The following is a 22,437-nucleotide window of genomic DNA, read 5'->3' on the forward strand; positions in this document are numbered from 1 at the left end:
CCTTTCACTCTGTTCAGAAATGGTTGTTTAGGCCTACTTGTTCTAGTGGAATGTTATTAGCCAGTGCCCCTAATGTTTACATACATTCAAGTATTGTTTGTAACTGTGAAATGACCAAAAGGTTACTAAGCACATTGTTACTAAGCACTTTTTTTATTCTGAATGTATGATATATTTGTTTAATATGTGTACTGTCATGTCAGTTTACCTTGTTGTTGCATGTTCAAAAGTGCACAATAAAATGTGACACTGAATTTGAAACAGCACATTGTAATTTCTGCAGCTATTATCAAAGTATTTATTAGTAATACATTGGAAACTAGTAGATTTGGTTAGCATGTTGATTTACAGTGTGCGTCCCTAGATTTTCTGGTTGTGCCCCTAAAATTTTAAGTTGGGGGCCACTGTTGTCAGGTTTCGTACAAACGAAGCAGGCAAGATGGTAAGTTTGATATTTTAATAGCAGAATGGATCGGACACAGCGTGAAAGGTGAGTAAACAGGAAGTAGATAATTGGATGAAGCTTAACTGAATGATAACAAAGTCTCTCTTTCTCTTGCAGATGCAGATGATGAAGATTCTCTGAAGATGGACTGAAGACAGGCTGAAGAAGATCGGGATCGACGGTAAGTATGCAGGTAGGTGAAGTAGAAAGTCTGTGTGTCATGAATAGACATGTATTGACAAGACCAGACCAAGAGTGAGTGACTGAGTGCTGCATATAAAGGTGAGCTGGTGATGGGATCCAGGTGACGGTGATACTACTTAGAGGAGAGTGAGTGCAGGTGTGCGCCAAGGAGGATTCTGGGGAGTGTAGTGCAGAGACAGATGAGGAAGACAGACGGTGGATGTGACAACTGTGCTCATAGTGAAAAAAGTTAGTCAGGAGCCCTGAAAAGTGTGGAAAGAATGAGTTTTAAGAGTGAGATGATGAAATGCCAAGTTTCTAGCAAAATATGCTAGCCGAACTTAGCCCCGCCCGCAACATTTGAGGTCGGGAAGTTTGGTCTGGGCTTGATCCGTTGTGGATCAACTATGCTCGAACCAGAGCTGTTCGGACCAATCAAATTGTCAGGGCGTTTTTTATACGATGATGGACAGATGATCAACAGTAACGTATTCATCCACGTCACAAAGAGCGCTTGGGTTAAATTCGTTAATAACAAAGATGGCTGCCACTGGAGAATTCAGGTGTAGATTCCACCATTGCGTCCATTACATAAGATATTCACACATTAGCACATTCATTTTACAAGAGGAACAGAGAACGGCGATCAAAGCATTTCTCGATTGTAAAGATGAATGAAGAACATGCGTCACTTATTTTCATTTTCTTTCCTGGTTCGGTTGAAACACGCCCCATAATCACAGCCCAATGGAGCAGTCTCAGACTCAGATTCTAGTCAGAATATGAGTCTATGATGACGTCAGGCTAAATATATGCACTTATAAGACATGACCTGAATGAACCAACAATCATTAATTTAACCCATCTATAGTTTCTTAGGTGGGTTATTAAGTTTTATATCAAGGCACCAGTTCACTAGCCTGGTTAAAACCAGACCCTTCTCAGTTGAAACTGAGTATAGGGTCTGGTGAAGCTATGTAGACAAATCATTTCCAAAGGGGCGTCACCAACCGACGTAGCTCAAATTCCTCTGGGCGCAATTGGATAGTCATAAAACCAATCAGATCGATGAAGGAGATGACGAATGCTTCGAGTGTTGTTCTTTGCTCCGGTTTTAACGAAAACGGTAAGTTTAAATCGCTCAAAACAGACGCGATAACTGATTCGTTTATATACTGTCTATGATTCGAACGAGTGATGTTCCACGGCGGCATCCATCTTTTTAATGAAATCTCCTTCAGCGTCGCTGCGCTGTCGTCATCATGTAAATCCCTCCCCAAACGTTTCTGATTGGTGCCGCGATTTCGGCGGCACAGAAATGAGTTTGAATGGGCTCTTCTCCAGACTATCCTGGAGAGAGAATTAAAATTCGCCAGAAGTAGTCTGGGTTTTCCCAGGCTACCAGTTCACCAGAGTCTGGAGGCTACTAGCGTTTGTTGCGTTCCTTTACTCAAAGGGGTTTTCCTTTGTCTGCGTTCGGGTTCACTGATTGGCTGGCGGTCTAACCTGGATCGATGTCTTGATGACAAAGACATCTGGATTGATGTCTTGAGAAGTCAATCACATGGAAAGTCTTTGAATGAATGAATGAGGCATTTATATAGCGCTTTCATATGTACTACTGTACACCCAAAGCGCTTCACAATCATATCAGAGATCTCTCCTCACGGCAGCCACAGTACAACGACGCCAGTACACTCACCACACACCAGCTATAGTAGAGAGAGAGAGAGAGAGAGAGAGAGCACCCCCTGCTGGCCTCACTAACACATCTTCCAGCAGCAACCTGGCTTTCTCAGGAGTCTCCCATCCAGATACTATCCAGGCTCAACCCTGCTTAGCTTCAGTGGGCAACCAGTCTTGGCCTACAGGGTGATATGGCTGCTGGCGTTGGAGTTGGAAGCGGGCTTTGCAGTCAAATTGTTGACCGAGACCTTCCAGCAAAACGTACCTAGGACCGAGACTCTCAACGGAAAAGAAAATAAACTAAATAAGAGAAAGAAAAGTGAGGCGAAAGTAGTTAGATGGGTTGAATGAAGCGGTTTAACCCCTTCTGATCTTGAGTTGGGTTCTTTCGTCTGCTCGTCTACATGGTCACTCGTCTGTCTGGTTACTCCGTCATGGCTACTCCATGACTATGTATCTTCTAATGCATTCTGGAATCTTCTCTAGCGAAACTAAGGCACAGGTGTAAAACTCAGTTCCTGGAGGGCCACAGCCCTACAGAGTTTTGTTCGAACCCTGCTTCAACACACACACACCTGCAGTTTTCAAATAAATCTAAAGGACTTGATTAGCTGATCAAGTGTGATCCCACCTCTGTTAATTAACCCACCTCTGTTAATTGGCTTAGTTTATCAGCATCCCACCTCCACCCCATCTCCTCACTTCTAGTTCCGTCTACTCTTACCAACAGGGGGAGTACTCTGGGTTCGGGCAGAAAATCCGAGCTCGAAGCCCTCCACCCGGACAGCACGCCAAATCCGCATAACCTTTACCATAATAATTATATGTAGATGTGAACTCATGAAACCACCACAAATGCCATCTGAAGCACTTGTGCTAAGTATTGGCCCATTCTTCCTCTTCTGTGAGAAGGGGGGACTCATTGGGCCCAGTACCTGTTTTATTAAATGTTGTCCTCTGCAGTGCTATTTTCCTTTTAGCAAGGCTGGCACAGTCCTGCCACTTCTTCCTGACCTCCTTCCCTGATCTTTTAATGCCCCTAGTTGAAGTCAGTTTTGTAGCAATATCCTCCCAGATTTTTTGTTTTTGTTTATTTGTATGACTGCCCTTAAACCTGCTGAAAAAATATGTTTGTATAGCTCCAGCTCCTCTAAAATGACATTAATCTCCTCTTTTTGAAAAAAAGTTTTTTTTTGGTTCAGCCATTTTGCTGTAGGTTTGTGCTTTTATAGATTATTGGCCTCATAGAAATTGCACATCACATGAAAACAATGAGGCTAAAAATTTCATAATACAAGCAAGAGCTACAATTACCAGCCATTCTACAAGGTGACATTTCCACACTTGACAAATGGACAGCGACTCTTAAAGGGTTACTCTCGCCAGAATCGAACCTAGGCTCTTTTTGTTAATCTACCCGAGTCAAACATTCGTGCAAAAGCATAATCTGAATGGAAACTCCACTTTTAAGTTTGACCGTATTTTCGTTTTCGGTCAAAATGCCTTTTGAATGGGAGTGAATGGGGCACAACAAAGAGAGCATCAAAATCACTATTTTTAAAACAATAAGGAGGCTCAAAACAACATGAAACTACTTGAAGTATCACCAGGGGCTCTACATATGAACTAGAGCATTGACAACATTGTTTGTGTGCACAAAGTTTGCTAAAAAGAAAGGTTTTGTATGACTTACACAGAAGAGACTTTGTTTCTCAGCACATGAAAATAAACTACTTACCGTGATCTCAGACTGTGCTTAAGTGGTTTCTCCACTGCATGGATCTTCATGTGTAGATTAAGGTGAGTTTTAAAGGAGAAACTCGTCCCGCACTGATCACACGTGTGCGGCTTCTCTCTGCTGTGGGTCCTCTCATGTGTTTTCAGAGTTGATGACTGACTGAATCTCTTGTCACAGTGTGAACACTTGTAAGGTTTTTCTCCAGTGTGAATTCTCTGGTGCTGTTTTAAATTGTACGCTGTAGTAAAAGTCTTCTCACACTCAAAGCACATGTACTCTCTCACACCAGTGTGTATTTTCTCATGTTTATGTAAATTAGACAGCTGTGAAAAACTCTTTCCACACACAGAACATGAATGTGGCTTCTCCTTCGTATGAACTGCCAGGTGTGTCTTCAGGCCTGATGCCCTAAGAAATGTTTTGCCACATTGATCACATGAGAACGGCTTCTCTCCGGTGTGGATCATCATGTGAACATCAAGGGATGATAAATAACTGAAACTCTTCCCGCACTTATCACATGAGAACGGCTTCTCTCCGGTGTGGATCCTCATGTGAACATTAAGGTGTGAAGATCGACTGAATCTCTTTCCACATTGATCACATGTGAACGGCTTCTCTCCAGTGTGAACTCTCATGTGTCGCTTCAGTTCACCTTTTAAAGCAAAAGTCTTCTCACACTCAAAGCACATGTACTCTCTTACACCAGTGTGAGTTTTCTCATGTTTATGTAAATTAGACAGCTGTGAAAAACTCTTTCCACACACAGAACATGAATGCGGCTTCTCCTTCGTATGAACTGTCAGGTGTGACTTCAGGTGTGATGACCTAAGAAATTTTTTGCTGCACTGATCACATGAGAACGGCTTCACTCCGGTGTGGATCATCATGTGAATCTCAAGACTTTGTTTGGTTGTGAAACTGTTTCCACACTGAGTGCAGGTGAAAGATTTATTGGCTCTTCTTTTCTTTAAAAATGTATGTTTGGTCTTTGAGCGACTCAAAGGTTTTTCTCCAGGTTTGACATGATGTTCCTCCTTCACTTCACTCAGTTCTTCACTCTCCTCCTCCACTTCACTCAGTTCTTCACTCTCCTCCTCCACTTCCTTCGGGTCTGACAGGAAAGAATTTTTTTTATTATTTGTTATGTTAAATTTATTTCCATCATTTCAAGGCCGTTGCAGTGTCTGTAGAAACTTCATAAGCTCAAAGTGTAGAGTGGCCGCAGCTTTAACTATTTTTAAAGTAATTATTTGTATTATCTTTAACTGTGTCCTACATGTTTCACCCAACCCTGTTACTCCTGACATGATTTTCCTCCTTTTAAAAACACAGTATTTCTTAAAACACACAGGAAGTGACATCATCTGGGCACTTTCTACAGCATGATGGGAAGACAAGAAAATAATCTCATTCCATTGTCTCAGTTTTTACACAAACTGTAGCATTGATTGTATTCATCAACCCTGTTATCAAAGTTACTGTAAGAAGAATCTCTATAACTATGAATAACTTGTATGATATTTGACAAATACAACTTTATCAGTAAGTTGGTGTTTACTGACTATTCCTAAAAAATAATAATTTTGTAAACTATGTTGAAAATGACTAAAATTCTGGTAACGTTGTTGCTACTTGGGAACCAGATATAAAAGAAATGTAAAATAAAACAGTATTTAGCTTGATCTGATGTTGACAATCAATATAAAAATGTCTCAAACCTCCCTTTACTGACCATTTGTTGAAGAAAACCCAGAACATTCTGTACCGTTTCATAGTTGAACTGTTTATCTAAATGTGATGAAGTGCTTGAATGTTTCTAACATGAATGTTCTTCAGCGAATGAATGAATGAAGAATAAACACCAACCTCTTTGTTCTTCAGGATCTTCAGTGTGTTTCATTCTGCAGGGTTCTGGATCACTCATGTTCTCACTGTCCTCTTTAATAAACTCAGTCTTTGCAGATTTCAGCTCTTCCTGATGCTTTCATGCTCGTCTTCACTTGTAGCTGATGGGAATTTACAGCATTTATTGGAGAATTACTGTGGGAGGAGCTTCACTGATGATGTGATTGTAGTGGGAGGAGCTTCAGTGATGATGTGATTACAGTGGGAGGAGCTTCACTGATGATGTGATTACAGTGGGAGGAGCTTCAGTGATGATGTGATTACAGTGGGAGGAGCTTCAGTGATGATGTGAATGTAGTGTGAAGAGTTTATCTGCCAAAATCAAAAATATATAAGTTACTGAGTTTGTTTTTATGCTCATGGACATCAGAATATAATAATGTAAATTCTTCCAAATATAAATAATGGTAAGAAAAACAGTTGAAAGCATAAACAGAAATAAACATAGGCTACTGCTAGATTGAACGAACAATGCCAAACCCAGCGCTGAGGGAGAAAAGGTTTCTCTCAAGTTTATTAGCATCTTTGTCTCAGAAGCAGAGGTGGACAACGTACACAACTTCCTTACTTGAGTGAAAGGACAGATACTACTGGTCAAATATTACTCCGGTACAAGTAAAAGTTGTAAAGACCGATTTTTACTTAAGTAAAAGTACAGGAGTACTTGTTTTTAAAAGTACTTTAAAAGTACTTAATTATTAAAAGGAACTTTCAATGCATTGTTTTATTATTGTTGCATTGTTGTGTGTAATACTTACACACTTACACTTACCTCTGAATATATGCCTGCCTACCGTCAAATCAATATCACATGTATTTCTAGAACACAGTTCCAGTGGGATTGAATGTGAGACTGAATAAGTCACTCAATAACGTCCACAATGGTTTCGGACACCCAAATGGCTGTTCCCTCAAATAGTGCCCTATTTAAAGTGTTTTGGCTTTTAGTATGAATATGTTAGCCTTACTGTTATCTATAAGCTAGTGTGCACCAAAACAATGACAACATTCGCATTTAGGAGACCAAACCCAACGTTGAAAATGAAAATCAACGGCAGATTGACATTAATCTCCAACGTTAGACAGACGTTGTATTGTGGTTGAAAACGAAAATCGGGTTGACGTCAGAAACCAACATCAGTCGGTTTCTGACATCAATTCGACTTTCATTTTGCAACCCCTGCAAAAATGCAACCCCTGCGGGTCCCTGTAACCAAAATCATCCCCTGTCTGACATTACTACTTTCTACTCAAGGACCTGACAGAATTGTAGTGGAGTAAAAAGTAAGATATTTGTCTTTCAAATGTAGTAGAAGTTAAAGTAAAAAGTTTCCAGAAAAAATAATACTCAAGTAAAGTACAGATACTCAAAAAGTGTACTTAAGTAAATGTACTTTGTTACTCTCCACCTCTGCTCAGAAGATATAGCAAGAATATGAGGGGAGTTACAGAGAGTTAACCAATAAGATAGTGTACAACTTACATCATATATGAATAATATACATTGAATAACAAGGTCATATACTGTATATGGTCAGTTTCTGGCTATCCTACCACATGTACATTAGTAGCCTGGAGGACCCTTATACTGTGTTCATAATAGAGAATAGGAGACAGTACCTTCTTTCAGAACAAAGAAATCCCTCTGTTATATGCTTTTGCTGAGACTACCATACTAGAATTTCATAAAGCTACATATAGTAGGCAACAAATCCCCTCAGTCTGCTGACACCAATGAAATGAGCTTTAAGTGTCAATTTACAGGAGATCTGAAGACATCAGCATAATAAATGAGGTGAAAACCGGAACTATTGTCATGAAATAAAGAGTGTTTTCAGCAGATCTGTTAATATTGATGAGCCTCAGACTATCAACACTCATTCAACAAGCCATTCAGGATCATCAGCAGATCATCTCACTTTATTCTGAGTGTTTGCTGTTAGAAACACATTAATTGAGTCAGGATACATGATAAAAGCCTGTAAAACTGCTATATTGAAAGATATCTTACAATATAACATAAATCATCAATAATAAAACAAAATAATTAAATAACCTCTCTTTATGAACCTCTTCAGGGGCCGTATTCACAACGAATTTTAAGGCTAAAAGTAGCTCCTAACTGGCGAATTTAGGAGCAACTCCTAAAAATAATGGGCGTGTCACTCGTAACTTTAGGACTCCTAATTTTTTTGACTAAGAGTAATTCACGAAGCATTTTAGCCCTAAAAGTAGCACCTAAGCCTGGGATAGCTTAAAAGAAGTCGAGAGGACTCCTAACTCACTAAGACTCTAAGGCCCGCTATATTGGTCCAATCTGCCGGTTCGCCAATACACGGGGAAGGTATCATGTGTTCTGTCCTCACTCATGCAAAGTATTGGTTGGTTAGATTTGTAATACATTGATTATATGTATTGACTCCATAAATGAAAGGTTTTAATAATATCTGTGCCTCACTAAAAGTGAGCGAATGTTTGACTATTCCTTTAACCATTAAATGAACAATGTCAAAATCAGTTAGAATAACCAAATGTAACAATTTAATATTTCAGATATCAGAGATTAATTCCACAATCAATTCAAATATCTAGAACATGGTTATACATTGGTTACACCAAATAATCTTACCCAGCTTGTACCAGAGAGAGAGAGAGAGAGAGAGAGAGAGAGAGAGAGACCACCTATTCCATTCCTGTCCAGCAAAGAAGAGCCCAGAGACCCGGAGCACACCTTCCTTTATCCCCTTGACCAGGTAACATGGGGGATGGGGGAGGCCACCCTCAAAATGGCTTCTTATTCAACAAAAGGGGGATGGCATTATCTGGACCAGTTTTCTCTAAACTTCTATAAACCTTATTTCCTTTTATTTTATCTATCTGGATATGAGATATCTGTACCACTCACTTTGAGACATTTCAAATGACACCAAAAACATAACAGTCAATGATAAACATTCACATTAAACCATGTTCTTGTATGAGTTGTTCTTAGTAGTGTGTGAGAGGAAGTCAGGCTGTGTGGGGGAGGTCGAATGTTAATTAGCCATCAGCAGTGGTGGAGCGTCAGGGCCAGCAAGGCCTTCTCTGCTGGCCTAAACACTATCAGAATCACTGGCTTGCATTGATGTAATATTTTTTTTTCCTGTGAATGTGTATTAAATGATTCCCAATAGTCTATTCTCTTAATTTCATAGCTTTTTTCTTGGTCGCGCTGCTTCCAGTAGTGTATTTTTATGTTAGAGCTTTTATCCAATCATATTTCAGTCTCAATGTGTTGCCACGATCAAATAAATCTGCCTTAAGGCCTTCAGAATCAATCGTGCAGGCGCCTGTTGCTTAAAAAGAATGGCAACGTAACGGTGCTCTTTAACCAATCAGATACTGATATCAGATTTAATCAACCAATCAGATTTCGAGATGGCGACACTGGGGCCATCTAGAAGGCTTAGAATAACGTCAGCCTTTTCACGTCCTTTCGATTGGATGGTCAGAACCCGTGCTATTATAGCTAGTCAGAGCAAACCGCAAACGGAATCTGTACAGTACAATATATAAAAGAATGTATAGCGATTAAATACAGCTTTTTTTTGGCATGTTTGGCGCTGACTGTCCCTGTGTCCACTGCTTCTGTCGAGCGGACATTCTCAGCCCTAAAGAGAATTAAAACGTATGACAGAAATAAGACTGGACAGACTCGACTTTCAGCATTAACCTCCATGGCGATAGAAATGGAATTGTTGGAACTGAAACGTACAAATAACTTGTACAACAGTGTAATTGAAGTCTTCTTGAGAAAAGAAAGGAGAATGGATTTTGTGTACAGAGAATCAGTTTTGGTGAGTAGGCTATAATGCATTTTATTTAGCCTACATTTGTTTATACAGCGAGTAAAACAACTAGTTTGGCTAACTCGGGCCCTGTTTTTTGCCCCATTTTTTCTGTGCTGAATATGATTTATGTTTTATTGTGAATTTATGATCGAAAAATATAATTTTTTTATTTTCATAAATTATATTATTTAAAAACTTTTTCATATTATCAAAATCGACTTTTTTAAATAAATAAATGTGGGTTTAAATTTTTTTTTTTTTTATGAAAAATACTTTGTAGGCTATATATCACCTGAAAAGAAATGTACTATATTTTTATTGTTCAAAAGAAACATTTGGTAAACTTTTGCGTTTTCTTTCGTATAATTTGCACAAAAACACACACTTTGCCTTCATTTAAAATTGAATTGAATTTAATTTAAAACAATTCCGTGGTCGGAGAACTCAAACGGTAGCTACTAAAAAATCATCGACAAAATGCACGGAAAACCGAGAGCAGATGCTTCTGCTAGTGTGGCGCTGCTGTGGCTGGTTGCATAGCAACGACAGACGCCATGGGAGCGCAAGCAAGACCATAGACAGTAATGTTAGAGCAAGACGCGCTTTTTAAAGAAAGTGACGCGTTTTTAGACGCGATATGTGAACGGCCCCTAGGGTTTTTTGCTTTAGTAATGGCATTAATTCTCGCTGCATGAGAGATACCGTCTGTGATGCAACAGCCTGTTGTACTGCGTTTATGTATAATATTGATGGTTTATATAGTCGTGGCGTAATAATGATGGTAGCCTATTAAGAGGTGGATTAATTCCACTGAAGGCCTAGGTGTGAAATGCACGCCCCGCCACTGGCCATCAGGGCCTTTTGCTTCATGCAGGCCTCAACCAGTATTTTCAGTCTTACAAGACCTATTCACAAACCGCTTTTTGTGGCATTTCACGTTGCGATGTTTTGAAATGCATATGCGGCGGCTACAGGAGCTTCCGATCGCGAGGTAACAATTTTGCATTGTAGGCATAACTAGGGATGCAATAACGCCACCAACAACAACCAAAACTAGGCTACTCATTACATGTAAACTAATTGTAACGTTTCATTGTGAATCAAATTAAAATGTTCTTCTCTTTGCAAATGTAGGCAGAGGCATATAGTGACAGATTAATTAAATAATGTTGCAAAGATATTGCATCAATCCATATGTTTCATTAGGCTACTAGGCTATTTGTTTTGCCTTACTCTTTATTCGTTTAGGCTATTTATTCAGTTATTCATCATCTTCCGTCCTTCGCACTACTTGTGAAGCGCACGCATTCTCAGACCTCTCACCTGTCACTCATCATCGTAGGGGAGGGGTTTGGAATCATTCCCGCGTTACAATCATCAGCCAATCAAGCTGGTCACTTCAGTCAAGCTCGTGCATGAGTATGAAGTCATCCATAGCAACGAAGACTCGCTCTTAGTTTAGGAGTTGTCATTTTTCTTTACTAAGAGTAGGTCTGAAAGACGTTGTGAATAACTTTTAAGAGAAAACTCCTAGCTAAAATCTTTTAGTGCGATTTAGGAGTACTCCTAGTGGTAAGATAAAATGCTTTGTGAATACGGCCCCAGGCAAATAACTACAACACATAGGCCTAATATGTGAATCTAAATATAGTTTGACTTTATAATAACTATTAATTGCAATAAAGTAATTCCATCATTTACATGTTACATATTCATATGTACAGAAACTGACAATGATCATACAACTCTTAAAGGTGTCATGACCCACATTTTGCATTTTTCCACGAGAATCAATGTATGTTATGATTGCCTAACGATTATACACTGGCCGGGAAGCCGATATTTAAAAGTGAAGCGTTTGTTTACCTCAGGGTTTGTAAAATATCCCACGTGCACGCGCACTCAAATACATAGTTCCCACATGACGTCACAACATACGGGCATTTGCCGACCCGGCGCCATTTCTGAGGGCAGAACACAACATTCTTACAATGCAGAACATGAGAAGAAGAAGCTGAAACGGAAATTTTGTGATTAAAAAGTGAAAATGGTCATCTCCTGCTGGGTCAATGGATGTTCCAATCGTGCCGGAGGTTCAGTTAAATTTAGTTTTTTAGCGTTTGCCGACCCGGCGCCATTTCTGTGGGCAGAACAATAGTAGAAGAAGCTGAAGCGAGTTAATTTCGTGATAAAAAGTGAAAATGGTGATCTCCTGCTGGGTCAATGGATGTTTAAATCGTGTCGGAGGTTCAGTTAAATTTGGATTTTACAGTATACCCGTCATTAGACTTCGTGAATGTGAGAAGACTAAGCTTTTGTCAGAACAACGACGGAGGTTATGGCTGGCGAGGATAAACAGGAAAGAAACTCCCTCAAAACACGCAAGAATTTGTTGTTTTTTATTGCGAGTGTACACAAATATAAGTTAACACTTTGCAGTTTGAATTATGTCCTGTATGAACAAAATGACGAGATATTAAAAACATACAAAAACAACATTGTTTCCACTGTTCGATCGCGCCCGCGACTCTCTCACTCTCACACACACATTCCAGCACGGCAATCTCAGATTATGTCCCTAAAGAACCCGCGTATAAAGTAGTTCCGCATTACATTAATTAATTTGCACGCGAGTTTTATTTATTTTCATACCGTGTATATTCATATTCATGCACATATTTCCAGGCTCGGAATTGCTCACATGTATTAAAACTCCTAGCCAATACCAGATAATGATACACATGATAATACTGTATCTGAGGCAAAGCTGCATAATCAGTAGCCTGACTACGTCAGACTTCGTACTTCCGCTCAATTTCATTTCGCTTCTGTACTCAGTCTGAGACAGCGTCATAGCTTTCCGTTTTCCTCCGGCCTGAAAACAGCCGGGCCAATCAACGAACAGAGGGCGGGCTGAGAGCCGTGACGTAGACGCTGATTGTACCGTGGATGCATAGATTTACTTCACATAATCTGCAGAAGTCGTTCACAGCCATGTTCACTCCGGTGTTTCGCTCGATGGTTTTTGTTTTCGCATCATATGTGTGTTTACAGTGGAAGTTAGATGCGGCTGAGCATGCGCATAACACACGCCGTAACCAAACATTATGTGATTGGCTTACGGGTAACCAATGATTTTAAACTTCAGACAAGCGCCCCCCCGCGAGAGAGAAAACACTTCTCTATTATGCCATTCCAGACTCTGTCTACGAAGCAAAGCGAAGTAGCAGAGTTTGGTATTACCAGGCTACATAATCAGTGCTCAGTGCTTCCTTTGTTAGCGCATACGGATCCACACCATTTATGACTGAAATGTTCGCATTGTACCTCTCTCTGTCTTGTGTTAATAGAATCTCTTTATAATCTCTGTCACTTTGTCTCTTCATGATTTTCGTAATATTATAAATGGAAAGAAATATTCGAAATTTGCTTGTAAAACTCATAGACAGTATGGTAAAACATTGTAAACACAGCAGCTTTTGCCCTCAAAGATGGCGTCTCCGGGGAGGTCACGTGACATTAATTGGCCTGTGGGAACTATGTATACGAGATTTTAGGCTTGTTCGACTTCATGCAGCTCTGCGCAGACCGATCGGTGGCTGACTTGAAGCAGTGCATGCCGGTTAGACATTTTGTCCGACTTGATCCAGCGCCGACGCCACGTGACTGTGACGTATGCCATCAAAGTACCGCGAGAGTGATTCGAGAGTAGCCAGAGAACTCAGCCAGCGCAGCTTCTCAAGAGCGGCTGCACGAGGGCTGATGACGACACAGCTGTTCCACGATTGGCAGGATTCACTGCATGACAACGATCACGTGTGTTTCGTGTTTATCCGAACACCTTTAGTTCCTCTAACGCTCACAAATCAATTTTTTATAACAGTAAACACTCTTTTCATGTAGTTGCGATGTTATATTGTGTCATGTTTATTAAATTAAAACTGATTAAAAAACGTAGACTCCACTTCATTGATAGTAACTTATGTTGAACTTTATTCTTGTTCAAACAGACGTTGCATGAAGCTGTACATAAAGTATTGAATGAAAATGTCTCTGAAACATTATTTGGCAAAAATTGCATTTATTTCACTTCAGCTGTGGTAAAGTATGCAAACACCACGTGAGCGGTCACTACGGGAACCAGAAAGTGTCCGACTTCATGTCTCCGTTTGCAGCTCCTCCCCGCCTGCACGCAGCTACTCTCGCCGATCGGTTACATCCAGCCGCAGCCGATGTCGAACACACCTTTGGATTTCTACCCTGGCTTGACGTCAGGACGGTGGAGGATATGCCATATATGGACAGCGCAGCAGGAAGCCACGCCCTACCCCTCTCCCCCTCATATTCATTCGGCAAAGAAAGATGGAGAAACCAAGTGCACACCTGCGTTGCTCTGTGGTTGACTGCCATAAACAGCATTCTAATGTGTTTTCTCTACCCAAAACGGACGAAACTATCAGGGATCAGTGGATGAAATTCATTTTTAATGACGCTGTCCCAACAACCCTTTCAACTGGCCTAACGTTTGGTGTCTGCGCTAAACATTTTACACAGGATTCATTTAGTAATTTGGGACAATATCAGGCGAAGTTGGCCTCGAAGCTCCGTTTGGGAAAAGGTGCCATCCCCACCATCAGAGACCTGCCTGAAATTGAAACGGTAAGACTGTGTTTTTATTGCTCTACTGTGTGTACGTTAACAAACATCAGCTAACTGCTAATGCGGCTATTGTATGTAACGTTAGCTTCGAGATAAACACGGTGAATGGACTCTACGAATGCTATCCACATCTTTCCACTTTGTTTTACACAACAGTAGTGATGGTACAGGAGTCCATGGTCAGTGGCTAAAACTGTTTGCTAGACCATATCGCATATATGGATATAGTTCAAATTTGCGCTCTGCTCCCCGCGCCTCCGCTCTTCCTTTTCCACTCTGCGTGCGTGTTTAGAGCATGTTATGTTATGAGAGATGAATTATGACTACTTCAGAAACCCCAGCACAATAGGAACTACCAGACAGTGACATTAGTGTACGCTGAAATAAAGTCTTTCACTTCAGAAAAACTGACTTTCTTGTCCTGTCAGCCGTTATCCTGTGCTCGGAGCGCACACTCAATACACGGGTAAATGCGGAGGCGCCCGCGCTGTGTATCGCCTCACTGATCAAGGGCAAAAGAAACTACGAGCATGCAACGCCGTTACGTTGAAAATTACACGAAATACGCTGATTTCACGCAGCCGTTATTTTGAAATCGAAAGCGAGGCTCCGGTGGGAAGAAAACCGGAAGTGTCGCCTTTAATCACAGGAGAGTCGTGAATGCGATGGCGTATTGTTGTGTTTAATGATGGTGTGTCAATTCTAAAAATGTACATACATTTATTTCCTACTTTAGACTATATACAGTGAAATTCATTTATAAATAAAATATTTTTTTTATATCTAATTCAGAATGTAAAAAAAGAAGCAGGAATGAACTATATACATATCCTATATTGAATACCGGTAGTAACATCCAATAGTGTAAATCGCGGCAGCAGCTTCAGGTTGGTAATCCAAGGCATTGTTGTTTATCTTTACTTCCGGGGTTCTTCCCACCGGAGCCTCACTTTCGATTTCAAAATGGCGGCTGCGTGAAATCAGCGTATAAAAGTAAAGCAGGTATGATTTTCATTATATTCAACAGGAGCAGTTTCCATGTTTCATTAACAGTAGGCTACTTGTTAGTATTGTGTATTCACCATGGTAACTGTTGTTTCCATGTTAACCCCCAAATGCCACTATTTTTCTTTGTGTTATTTTTTGTATTTTTAAATGACTGTAGTGGCTCATACCAACATTGTATTAACAAAAACTAGTTTGGGACTGCTATTTAATAGCTTTAGCATAGGCCTAATGTTTATTTATTAGTACTAGTCTTTACTATTAGTCATATTCTTACAATTCATGTTAAGTAAAGGGGAAAAGTATGTATATATGTATATATGTGTGTGTATATAGGCAAGTTATAACATGTTTACACAAAATGTGTTTATATATATTCAATTTAAACTTTGATGATCATAATTAATCAATCGCAAATAACAATATGGGCAATTATGATTTTTGTCATAATCATGCAGCCCTAAGGTGAAGAAACCTGTTTATTATTTATTCATTTGATTTTGCAACTGTTCACTGAAATAGCTGGTTTCAATAAAACTACTTTTAACATGTCATATTTGGCTTTGACTGAACATTTGCTCTCAGTTTGCTGAAAAAAATATCGGGATATATTTCGTATATCGATATTCAGCCTAAATATATCGAGATATGACTTTTGGTCCATATCGCCCAGCCCTAATAATTACACTCATATTTTTTTTATTTTTTTTTTGAATTGTAATTGTTTTTTTTTATTATTTCATTATGCCATTATTAGGCTAGCACATCTCATGCAGTGTCTGGTACCAGTACTGTCGTTTCATCAAACGTTAGAGATGTTGGCTGCCAGACTGAACCCGTGGTGCTGGCATCAACTGGAACGCAACTGTCTTTTAAAACTTTGCAACCACACTTCCGAAGTGAAGGTATGTAGACTTTAATTTTTTTTTTAACTAAAAAATGACAAAGAGTGTCACATTATTCATGCAAGAACATTTTTTTTTTGATTGTGTTGTCATGTCTATCTGTTTCTCTGCATAAAAGGAACCCAGACAAAAGTCAAGACCACTACTGATGTAGGCATCTGCACATCACCATCTACATTACATCCTGTCCATCCATGGTCCTCAACACCAATAAAGCCACGTATAAAGAGGCCTCGTCTCATGGAGGAGGATGAAGATGTGGCCAGTACTGCAGAGGCTAGCTCCTCTTTTGTGGCACCAGAAGCAGATGACTCCACGTATAACCCCGCAAATTCAGTTAATGTGTTTAGTCAGTCAATGGAAACATTGTAAGTTATTCTGATTTAAGAAAAATTGCCTGATTACTATTCAACATGTTTTTGTCCTATTTCACTAACTGTTTTTAATTATATATCATGTTAATCCTTATGTGAGTACTGATGTATTTGATTATAAACCAGGGACATTTGTCTGTATGCTAAGAACTGCTAAAATTTTTAATGTTTGGTATTCCCTTTTCAATTGACTTGGACCTATATATCTAAACCTGCATTTATACATTGTACTTGCATGTGACTGTTTTCACTTTTGTCAATGTAGGGAAGACACCATTCCCCTTCCTGAACAGTCATCGGCCATTCCCAAAATGAGAAAGCTGTTGGTCTTTGAAGAATGCCTCATGGAGCTTTTTGAGAAGTGCCCAGTGTGTACAAAAGTTTGTGAGGTCAAGACAAGACTGAGAGGTACATTCATGGAAGTTTGGCAGAGATGTCCACATTGCCAGTACCAACGACGGTGGAAGAGTCAGCCAGTTATTGGAAACTCCACACCAGCGGGAAATTTACAGCTTTCTACAGCCATCTACGTGTCTGGTGCTTCTTTCTTCAATATACAGAAGGTATGTCCAAGGAGTTTGTCTAATATTGTTATCATAGCTTCAAAAACCATTAATTGTGGTAATGGAATGCTCTTCATTAAATGGCTGAGGTTGGGGGCTCATCTACTTGATGTTGCATAGTGCAGTGATTAATACCCCCTTAGTCCTCAACGCACACTATCCTTTATATATTTGGTTATTAACAGCAGCAACACGCCTTATTTGGTTTCAATTGGTCTTTCCGAAGCTCTCCAGTAGTCTCCTCATGACCAAATCATTTTGTATTTACTGTTATATAGCAGCAACACTTCAAAAGTCTGTGGGATTGTCTACCTGGTGGACTAAAGTTGAGTCAGCCCTGTCAAAAGGAAGTTTGTTTAAAGTGATACACCACCATTTCTGGATTTTTGTCTTTTCATGTAAAACCCAAATAGCAACACTGCTTGGTATAAGATTTAGACTCACCACAATTTTCTTCTACATATGCAATGTTAATAAAATATGTTTATCAACATGTATACCCATTAAATGTGATTTTTTTTTCTTCATGACAGGTCTTCAAGGCCATGCAGTTGCAGATGCACAGCTACAGACAGTTCCGAAGACATTGCCGCAACTTTATCGAGCCCGCTGTGCTTCACAAGTGGAAGAATGATCAGGCAGCCGTCTTGCAACAGCTGAGTACAGACGGGAGTGCTATTCTTGGTGGCGATATGAGGGCTGATTCACCAGGCAATTGTTTTTATTTTTGAAAATCTTAATACAGGAAAATAGTGGATTAATGCACTTTTTTTGCATTATTTTCATCAATAACATTTATACAATTATGTGTTCAGGACATAGTGCAAAGTTTGGAAGCTACACCATGATGGACTTGAACAAAAACACAGTCATCGACATCCAGCTAGTCCAGGTAACTGACTAAATCACAGCACTTCTGAGATGCCTTTGCCGTATTAGCCTTAATGTATTAAATGTAATCCACTCATATACATATTTCGTAATAGAGCAACGAGGTTGGAGGTAGCGTTAACATGGAAAAGGAAGGTTTGAAGAGGAGCCTTGCAGTCATCACAGAGTCTGGAATTAAGTTGGACTGCATCGGATCGGATCGGCTCCCCCAGATCCAGAAATTCCTCACTGATGCCAAAATAACTCAGTACTATGATGTCTGGCACTTTGAGAAAGGTGTTTGACATTTACTTATTTCATTCATTATGGCAAATGTTGACCTATGTTTAATTGCCCTGGCAATAATTTTATATTTTCAATGTTTTTGTAGGTATGGGCAAAAAATTGACGGCTATTTCTAAAACAAAGGACTGTGAAAAGGTGAAAAAATGGTTGCCGATGATAAAGAACCAGATCTACTGGATTGCGGCTTCATCGACCTCTGGGCCAGAGAGGATCGCCAAGTGGTTGTCTGTGATAAACCACCTACAGGACATCCATAACCACGATGACCCCCTGTACCCAGCCTGTCGTCATGCTTCACGTGTGTCGACGGACAAGGAGAAATGGTTGAAAGCAGGTAATTTTATTCTGGTAACACACAAATCCAAATGGCCTACAAAATATTGTAATTTTATGAATTCGATAAAACAGATACCTGATTAAAATGCAATAGAATATCTATAATTCTAAAAGATAATTAAATTCATCATATTTCATTCTATTATAAGCAGCAATTATATTTAAAATATATATGTATTTTGTATGTGATCCCCATTCTTATAAGCTAAAAATAGCTTCTGGTGGAGTCCTGTTTTTACAAACAACAATAATAAATTAAAAACCACATAATTTTCCATATGTGGTGTTGTAAAATAAAAACGAGTGAATTTTGAATTGTAAAAACTATACGTAGGTATTATACTGTATTGGTTTCTAAGTATGAACACAGCTTAACCTATAACCATTGTTTTATATTCATCAAGTAGGTCACAATCAAAAAGTTGCATAAAGTTGTTGTCCAATATTTTTTTTTCATCAAACTATTAGGAACACCAGTTCATTATAAGTTGGAGAAGCTGTTTACAAGCAAGAGAGTCCTGAAAGACGTGTCAAAGCTAAGCCCCCATCACCAAACGTCATCGCTGGAGGCTTTTCACTCAGTGGTCATTCGATTTGTTCCAAAAAGTGAGCCATTTCCATTCTTGGGAATGCTATGCAGGTAAATAATAATGGGTCTTAATGTTTGTGAAAATGTTCAATATCGAGCCCCAACATCCGTAATACACAGTGACGACATTTGTGAATTTCTCTTTCCAAAGACTCTACCTGTCTGCGATGCACTATAATGAGAACGCTGACCGTCCACAAAGGCAGGCTGATGGGAAACCTTCATTCAAACTTTACTGGCCAAAAGGAAGAAAAGGGACATGTACAGTAAAGCCACTGAAAGAAGAGCCGACATTCAGTAAGTTAACTTATGAATTATTTATTATTGCACACTGATCAAACATAGACAATATATATATATATATAAAAATAATGTGATAAATTACAATATAAAATGCAGATGTATAATTACAATTATTTGGACTTGTACAACACCATATAAACAGACTTTTGAAACCTATCTGACCTTAATCTGTGAACATAACATTTACATATACATGTGATGCTGTATTAAAAAAAAAATTAAAAGTGAATGTTGATGACAATTTAAAAATGGGCTGTTTTGTTTATTAATCCAAAGAATGTCTGTTCTTGCCTTCAGACTATGTGGATGAGCTGATGCACCTGGTTTTTGATATGGTGTTTCCTGACCCAGAACCTTTCGTCAGTCAGCTCAAGCAGATACCTGTGCCAGACTCACTCTGCTCTCAGTTTGAAGCACCAGCAAAGGAAGACGTTGTAGCCCGCTATGTGTCACGCTTCAATCGAGCGGGACCCTGAAGCCTGTACAGTTGTGTTCAAAATAGTAGCAGTCCAACATCACTAACCAGATCAATCACTGTTTTTGGTAGAAATTATATTTCTACATGGCAAATAATTTACTAGTAGGTGTAGTAGAGTAATAGAAAAACAACAGACCCAACAGTCATGACATGTATGCTGCTAATTCTGTATAATTGAATCATTAATTGAAAGGGGTGTGTTCAAAATAATAGCAGTGTGGAGTTCAATTAGTGAGGTTAATCATTCTGTGAAAAAACTAGCGTCAATAAGTGGCCCTTATTTAAGGACGAAGGCAGTACTGGACTGTACATGGTGGTTATAGTGCATTTCTCTCTGAAGATCTGAATAAAATGGGCCGTTCCAAACATTGTTCAGAAGAACAGCGTACTTTGATTAAAAAGTTGATTGGAGAGGGGAAAACTTATAGAGAAGTGCAGAAAATGATAGGCTGCTCAGCTAAAATGATATCAAATGCTTTAAAATGGCAACCAAAACCAGAAAGACGTGGAAGAAAACGGAAAACTACCGTTCGAATGGATCGAAGAATAGCCAAAATGGCAAAGACTCAGCCAATGATCAGCTCCAGGGTGATCAAAGAAGATCTAAAGTTACCCGTGAGTACTGCAACAATTAGAAGACGCCTATGTGAAGCCAAGCTATCGGCAAGAAGCCCCCGCAAAGTCCCATTGTTGAAAAAACGACATGTGCTAAAGAGGATACAATTTGGCCTAAAGAGAAATGGCGCAATATTTTGTGGACTGATGAAAGCAAGATTGTTCTTTTTGGGTCTAGTGGCCGCAGACAGTTTGTCAGACGACCCCCAAACACTGAATTCAAGCCACAGTACACTGTGAAGACTGTGAAGCATGGTGACACAAGCATCATGATATGGGGATGTTTCTCATACCATGGTGTTGGGCCTATTTATCGTATACCACGGATCATGGATCAGTTTGAGTACATCAAAATACTTAAAGAGGTCATGTTGCCTTATGCCGAAGAGGAAATGCCCTTGAAATGGGTGTTTCAACAAGACAACGACCCAAAACACACCAGTAAGCGAGCAACATCTTGGTTCCAGACCAACAAGATTAACGTTATGGAGTGGCCAGCCCAATCCCCGGACCTTAATCCAATAGAAAACCTGTGGGGTGACATCAAAAATGCTGTTTTTGAGGCAAAACCAAGAAATGCAGAGGAACTGTGGTCTGTAGTGCAATCGTCCTGGGCTGGAATACCTGTTCACAGGTGCCAGAAGTTGGTCGACTCCATGCAACACAGATGTGAAGCAGTTCTCAGAAACCGTGGTTATACAACTAAATATTAGTTCAGTGATTCACAAGAAAGCTAAATCTTCAAGCATTTTTCATTTTATACAGTAAATGTTTGACTTTGTAAAGAAAAATGCAGACACTGCTATTTTTTTGAACAGCCTAATATTCCCTTTTCTTCACTTTCTATAAAGTAATAACAAATTTGATAAATTTTTCTTCATGTTTTGATCTTGAATAGAATGTGCAGTGTTCCCAATGCATTTTTGTGTATTGAAATAAAAGTTATTATTAGGATTTTGAGCTTTACTCACTTTTTTAAACACACTGCTATTATTTTGAACACAACTGTATATCCTCCATCTGAATCGGGGAACTCACGGCGGATACGCAGCACCACACATGCAGGAATGACCACCCTGATCTTGTGTCCAAGATGTCCCCAGCACCAACTCACAAAGCACTGATATGATAAGTGCCTGTATTCACTGTAAATAGGATGTACAATGTTTAAAAAAAAAAATATTTAAGTTTGCATGTTTTAAAAAAAATAAAGCAACGTTTAAATTGCAGGTGTTTGTTTCTTCAAATTGTACTTATTGCAAGAACTTTTGTAAATATTATTGTGTTCTATATCCAATTGTAGATTACCAGTAAAGTTGCAATTATTAGTGTACATGCAATGATCAGACTGAACAAGCATCTTAGTTTTCCTATTGTTGTGTTGAATAAGGTTGGCAATGCCAATAATCTTTATTCAATTAGTGTTTACAGTTGCTGAATAAAACTTGCCTTTCACTGCCTCCAATAGGCAGATGTCCATAGTCCTGCATATAAATGTTTCTTGCATTTTGAAGAGAATAGATGTTCAAACACACTGGGTCTAATCCAGGATGCTGAATCATACACATGGGAGGAGTCTGTATCTGATTCATCCTTCTTAAAACCTGTGATATAAAAAAAAAATATATATATATATATATTTAC

General features: G+C 39.2%; 2 protein-coding genes across 2 annotated transcripts in view; one reads left to right on the forward strand and one right to left on the reverse strand.

Annotated features, from left to right (window-relative positions):
• Positions 1-4,840: 4,840 nt before the first annotated feature.
• Positions 4,841-22,437, reverse strand: part of LOC309512054 (uncharacterized protein) — a gene marked incomplete at its 5' end in the record, with an annotated part of 45,105 nt that continues 27,508 nt past the window's right edge. The window contains 2 exons of the mRNA XM_082187460.1: positions 4,841-5,166; positions 5,922-6,171. The remainder of the gene's footprint in view (positions 5,167-5,921; positions 6,172-22,437) is intronic.
• Positions 14,056-20,591, forward strand: LOC309506612 (uncharacterized protein). Its single transcript, XM_082180499.1, has 11 exons — positions 14,056-14,449; positions 16,212-16,359; positions 16,634-16,727; positions 16,999-17,296; positions 17,830-18,007; positions 18,112-18,188; positions 18,283-18,463; positions 18,558-18,806; positions 19,277-19,448; positions 19,549-19,694; positions 19,998-20,591. The coding sequence occupies exons 1-11, from the start codon at positions 14,153-14,155 to the stop codon at positions 20,174-20,176; spliced, it is 2,019 nt and encodes a 672-aa protein (XP_082036625.1). The 5' UTR covers positions 14,056-14,152; the 3' UTR covers positions 20,177-20,591.

The sequence above is a fragment of the Leuciscus leuciscus genome (assembly GCF_965113295.1).
Source record: "Leuciscus leuciscus genome assembly, chromosome: 1".
NCBI lineage: Eukaryota > Metazoa > Chordata > Actinopteri > Cypriniformes > Leuciscidae > Leuciscus > Leuciscus leuciscus.

What these genes read in the sequence shown, in the direction of transcription:
- LOC309506612 (XM_082180499.1), top strand. Translation starts at nt 14,153, where the DNA reads ATGGAGAAACCAAGTGCACACCTGCGTTGCTCTGTGGTTGACTGCCAT. An exon ending in ACCACACTTCCGAAGTGAAG is followed by an intron (nt 16,360 to 16,633) that starts GTATGTAGACTT and finishes CCAGTACTGCAG; the next exon opens with AGGCTAGCTCCTCTTTTGTG. An exon ending in TCGACATCCAGCTAGTCCAG is followed by an intron (nt 18,189 to 18,282) that starts GTAACTGACTAA and finishes ATTTCGTAATAG; the next exon opens with AGCAACGAGGTTGGAGGTAG.